The sequence below is a fragment of the Saccoglossus kowalevskii genome, chromosome 22, assembly GCF_978046115.1.
Source record: "Saccoglossus kowalevskii chromosome 22, keSacKowa6.1, whole genome shotgun sequence".
Lineage (NCBI taxonomy): Eukaryota > Metazoa > Hemichordata > Enteropneusta > Harrimaniidae > Saccoglossus > Saccoglossus kowalevskii.
In genome coordinates this window covers 1911588-1917587 of record NC_140662.1, presented here as the reverse complement: position 1 = coordinate 1917587, position 6000 = coordinate 1911588, and the positions used below count along the sequence as shown (strand labels likewise).

At 35.0% G+C, this 6000-nt stretch overlaps 1 protein-coding gene across 1 annotated transcript in view; it reads right to left on the bottom strand.

Moving 5' to 3' along the window:
- Window positions 1–895: 895 nt before the first annotated feature.
- The window catches only part of LOC102810291 (A-type potassium channel modulatory protein DPP6-like), a 149221-nt gene continuing 144116 nt past the window's right edge, over window positions 896–6000 (bottom strand). The window contains exons 17-20 of the mRNA XM_085496111.1: window positions 4441–4499; window positions 2452–2524; window positions 2028–2101; window positions 896–1791 (exon numbers count right to left, since the gene is read on the bottom strand). Coding sequence (XP_085352237.1) covers window positions 1687–1791; window positions 2028–2101; window positions 2452–2524; window positions 4441–4499 — 311 coding nt within the window. The 3' untranslated portion in view covers window positions 896–1686. The remainder of the gene's footprint in view (window positions 1792–2027; window positions 2102–2451; window positions 2525–4440; window positions 4500–6000) is intronic.

Genomic DNA, 6000 nt, shown 5'->3' with positions numbered 1-6000 from the left:
CAATAGGGGAAGCTATACAGGAGGTGACAATAGGGGAAGCTATACAGGAGGTGACAATAGGGGAAGCTCTACAGGAGGTGACAATAGGGGAAGCTATACAGGAGGTGACAATAGGGGAAGCTATACAGGAAGTGACAATAGGGGAAGCTATACAGGAGGTGACAATAGGGGAAGCTATACAGGAAGTGACAATAGGGGAAGCTATACAGGAGGTGACAATAGGGGAAGCTATACAGGAGGTGACAATAGGGGAAGCTATACAGGAGGTGACAATAGGGAAAGCTATACAGGAAGTGACAATAGGGGAAGCTATACAGGAAGTGACGATAGGGAAAGGTATACAGGAGGTGACAATAGGGGAAGCTATACAGGAGGTGACAATAGGGGAAGCTATACAGGAAGTGACAATAGGGGAAGCTATACAGGAAGTGACGATAGGGAAAGGTATACAGGAGGTGACAATAGGGGAAGCTATACAGGAGGTGACAATAGGGGAAGCTATACAGGAGGTGACAATAGGGGAAGCTATACAGGAGGTGACAATAGGGGAAGCTCTACAGGAGGTGACAATAGGGGAAGCTATACAGGAGGTGACAATAGGGGAAGCTATACAGGAAGTGACAATAGGGGAAGCTATACAGGAAGTGACGATAGGGAAAGGTATACAGGAGGTGACAATAGGGGAAGCTATACAGGAGGTGACAATAGGGGAAGCTAACAACATAAGAAAATACTACAGTGGGGGGGGGTATAGCATATTCGATGCAAGGGTGTCAGGCAAAAAGTGATTTCATCTGCTTCAAAATATTTGTGGAATAATGTAATGTAAGTGTGTCAGTTACACACGGTGGTTTCCATGGGTAACTAGAGTTAGCAAAATAATATACACACAAAATGAATACTCGAGTATTTTCTCTACATTCTTCACTGATTTGACATGTATTGGATAAATGGAGAATGTTATTTTAGTCATAAATGAGTCGTAAAGAATATTTAACAGCGTCAGTGAAGGTTTTAAAAAAATCATAAAATACAGAAAACTAAGTACATAGTGAAAACTTTGCTTGGCAGTAAAAACATTTTTCAAAATCTGAGTTTCCCAGGGAGTTGATTGTTAACATTGCATCATATTAGCTGCAGTATTGCAACGGTATGTCATTTTTATCAGTGAAATGATGTCATTTGACATGTACAGAATGGCATCTAAACAGTGATCACACAGCAGCCATTTCATATTGCACCCAAAAAGCAGGCGGCCATGTGTTTACATGCTGGAAGTACATATTCTAAAACTAGGAGTCTGAACAAGTAGTACTGCTTTTTCAGCCAAGAAATGTACATCTTTTATTTACTTTTCATTTCTAGTATTGTACTGACCCAAGCACATTTGCTTAACACACTTGCTCTGTTATATTCCATGTAAATAAATAATACTGTGAGTTGCCTCAACTGTCTTGCATTTGTTTTCAAGTTGCTAACACCAGCTTTAATTTATACCAGTTATCATAGCACCAAGAATTGTTATGTGTTGTCATGGAAACAGTTATATATTTAATTTGGGGAACAACAGCAAGCACAATATTACTTTTATCTTTTCCTAGCACAGAATACTTGCATATAACACACTGTACAATGTAAGTGATTTAGGACCTAGCAGTTAGTATACATTTGTAGTGTTACAAGTTTTCATTGTTCTAGGTTGAGGCACTGAATAAGATGTTTTGTTAGTAGACGATATAGGTGTCTTCGCGTATGCAACCCTGCTAAATCATGTGCTTTGTCTGTGTAGAACTGCAATACAAAAAAAGAAGAAAATATAATAATCAAAAATATGAATTCAGGCAATTATAAGCATTCATGAATCACAAGCATTCGTGAATCATTGCCATCATCTATAAGCATTCATGAATCACTGCCATCAACTATGAATCATGCAATTATTAGCATTCATGAATCATTGCCATCATCTATGAATCCATGCAATTATAAGCATTCATAAATCAGTACTATGGTTATATTAACATTACCTGTACTTCATAGTCCACTTCAAAATGTGTCAGAGCTTTAATTAAATTAGCAGTGTTTTGAAAATGAACATTATCTACAGAAATAAAAATAAAATAATAGCAATTTATCATACATGCATATCAACTTATGTTGGTCCAGGCATTCCTTGAAATGTTTGATAACATCTTCAAATGTTCATTTTGTGTGTTTTTTGGGATTGAAAGGTCAATGGAAACGAAAGTAAATCTTCCAATATGATATGCCTTGTTAACAAAATCAGTCCAGGCATATTCAGAGAAATGTGTCGGACTGACACAAGAAACCCAAAACCCTGTTTCAGACCTTGTCCAACGGTGACTAAATAGTAAGCTACAATGTAAAATTATGACACAGATTTTGGTGTAATGTTAAAATGACTTAATAGTTAAAACTCGTAACACTTACCATCAGCTAACCCATGTACGACTAAAAAACTTTTATCTATAAAATTCTTAGCAAGTGAAGAAACATTAGAAGCCTAAAAATAAAAAGTTATGAATGTCACAGTTAGTTTTCAAAAGTGAGACATTAAATTGCATTACAACATCAATGCCATTGCTATGCCTTGGCTCGTAACCACAATAATTATTACATTAAAATAGTGATCATGTGTCTTTTTAACGGTGCAAATTGCTAAATAAATGTTTCTCAGATATTGTGGGTTATGCTAATAGTATAACTAACAAGCCATGCATGGCACAGTCCCTGTTGTTTATATTTAAGATAGTTTTGTTTATAGTAATATAGTTGGAATATAAACATATTAGAGATATGGATCCAGAAGCTGATGATCATCAATTTATCTCATATCTGATCATCAAATGAGTACTTGTTCATATTGAGATATTGCTCGGGAACAGCAATAATTAAAACAAAATGGCCACCAGTTATTTATATCTATATTAGTATAACTATTACATGATGTATGATGAATATATACAATTTGAACATAATCAGTCAAAGCATGTCAGAATCAGATCATAAAACAAATTGATGTGCATATGTATAATATTCTGTAAAGTTTGAATGTAATCGGTTCAGGCATGTATAAGATATAGGTGCACGCATGCTCGGGTGCACAAACATACACAAAAGCAGGGATATCTATAAGTCCTTGTTTTTGGACCGCGTCCGAACTGCAACTAAAATAGACCAATTGGACATTTTTTGCCAAAATAAAATGGCATTTCACAAAGCATTATTGAGACCTAATGATTGGTTGTTGAGTAACTCAAACCACCATTGAAATCTATTGATTGGTTGTTGAGTAACTCAAACCACCATTGAAATCTAATGATTGGTTGTTGAGTAACTCAAACCACCATTGAAATCTAATGATTGGTTGTTGAGTAACTCAAACCACCATTGAAATCTAATGATTGGTTGTTGAGTAACTCAAACCACCATTGAAATCTAATGATTGGTTGTTGAGTAACTCAAACCACCACTGAAATCTAATGATTGGTTGTTGAGTAACTCAAACCACCATTGAAATCTAATGATTGGTTGTTGAGTAACTCAAACCACCACTGAAATCTAATGATTGGTTGTTGAGTAACTCAAACCACCATTGAAATCTAATGATTGGTTGTTGAGTAACTCAAACCACCATTGAAATCTAATGATTGGTTGTTGAGTAACCCAAACTACCACTGAAATCTAACAATTGGTTGTTGAGTAACTCAAACCACCATTGAAATCTAATGATTGGTTGTTGAGTAACTCAAACCACCACTGAAATCTAATGATTGGTTGTTGAGTAACTCAAACCACCATTGAAATCTAATGATTGGTTGTTGAGTAACCCAAACTACCACTGAAAACTAATGATTGGTTGTTGAGTAACTCAAACCACCATTGAAATCTAATGATTGGTTGTTGAGTAACCCAAACTACCACTGAAATCTAATGATTGGTTGTTGAGTAACTCAAACCACTATTGAAATCTAATGATTGGTTGTTTAGAAGAAGTTGAGAAAGTAAAGAGATGATGTGAATGATGATGGACAATCACATATATCATGAGCTCCGCTTGACAAAGTCAACAGCGAGGCTAAAAAATGAATAAAATCAATGAGCTAGGATATAAAAACACGAGAAATAGTACTAAATAAAATATGCTTTTGGCAAAATCCTTCATTAGTATGGGTAGACAGAACAATGGGTCAGCCAATCAAAGTGATGATACTGGTAGACAGAACAATGGGACAGCCAATCAGGGCGATGATACAGGTAGACAGAACAATGGGTCAGCCAATCAAGGTGTAATTGACTGTTCTCTTTGTTGATGCATTGTATTATTACCTAAAATGCTAATATTCGAGACACCGCAATCAAAATATTCAGCTACTGTGGTGTATTGAAGACATATATAAGAATGATAAGCATACTTACTAAATATCCTTGTAAGTTATCTGATGGAAAGCCCATGTATCTCTCAGTATACGCGGAATCTAAAATAAACAAGCCATGCATAGCACAGTCCCTGTTAGTTATCAAATTTAAGATTAATATAGCTGGAAAATAACCATGTCAGCAATATAAATTTTTAACATTAAAATGATTGACATTTGTATCTGATCATCAAACAAGTACTTTTCCATATTGAGATATTGCCCTGGAACAGCATTCAAAACCAGCCATTTTGAATATACATGATATATATATATAACATGATGTATAACGAATATGTAAAATTTAAATATAATAAGTCAATTTGAAAGCATTTTAAGAGATATGGCTCTAGAACCCCAATCATTAAAACAAAATGGCTGCCAGTCAGCCATTTTGAATTCAATCTGAAAAATGAAATGACGAGCATCAGGAACCCGTAATGTCTAATGTATGTACCAAGTTTGAACGAAATCCACCCATAAATACTTGATATTTGATGATTTTTTTAGCACAAAAATGACCACCATTCGGCCATTTGAATAGGATAGTCAAACCAATATATCTGTTTATCCATGACATGATGTATAATGAATATTTAAAATTTGAACATAATCAGTGAAAGCAAGTCAGAGAAATGGCATGAGAACCACATTCATTAATACAAAATTTTGAATCTTATCTGAAAAACAAAATTATTTGCATCAAGGTCCCATAATGTCTAATGTATATACCAAGTTTGAACAAAATCCATCTGTTAACAGCCGAGAAATGCTTTGATTTTGATGATTTTTAGCACAAAAATGGCCGCCATTCGGCCATCTTGAATCAGATCGTGAAACAAATTGACATGCATAAACATGTATAATATCATGTATGATGTATATGTGAAGTTTGATTGTGATTGGTCCAGGCATTTCTAAGATACAAGTCCGCACACACGCACGCACATACACACGGAGATCAAAACACAAGTCCCCGTTTTCAGACTGCGTCCGAACGGGGACTAATTAAAGATCTGTGAGGATATTGTAGGTACATTAACTGATTATAGTGATTGCCAAAGTTAGATATCCAGATTGGGATTGTATTACAGATTAAATGCTTTATTTTTATGATTTTTGAACATTGAAATGGTCAACATTGAGCCATCTTGAATCAGATTGTGAAACATATGATGTATGTGTGACGTTTGAATATGATTGGTCCAGGTATGTCTGAAATACAGGTGTGATCGATGCCAGAGAACGAAAATCATTTTTGCCACATACCATAAGAATATGGCTGTTATGCTTGATTTTTTGTAAACATAGTTGATTTGTCAATATGAGTTGTTTGAAAACAATTTCATTGTTTAATAATTTTGAATTAACAGAGTTGATGTTGCTGTGATTATATATTAATGTAGATTAAAAGTGAACTGAGGGTAAAATTTGCTATTGGGGTACTCTATGGAACTGATCTCTAGGTATATCACCGATGTCTATTGTGACTAGTGTGAATGGCTGAATCGCTGCAACAATGAACTGTTAATAATACATATATGTACTTCGTCACTGTTTA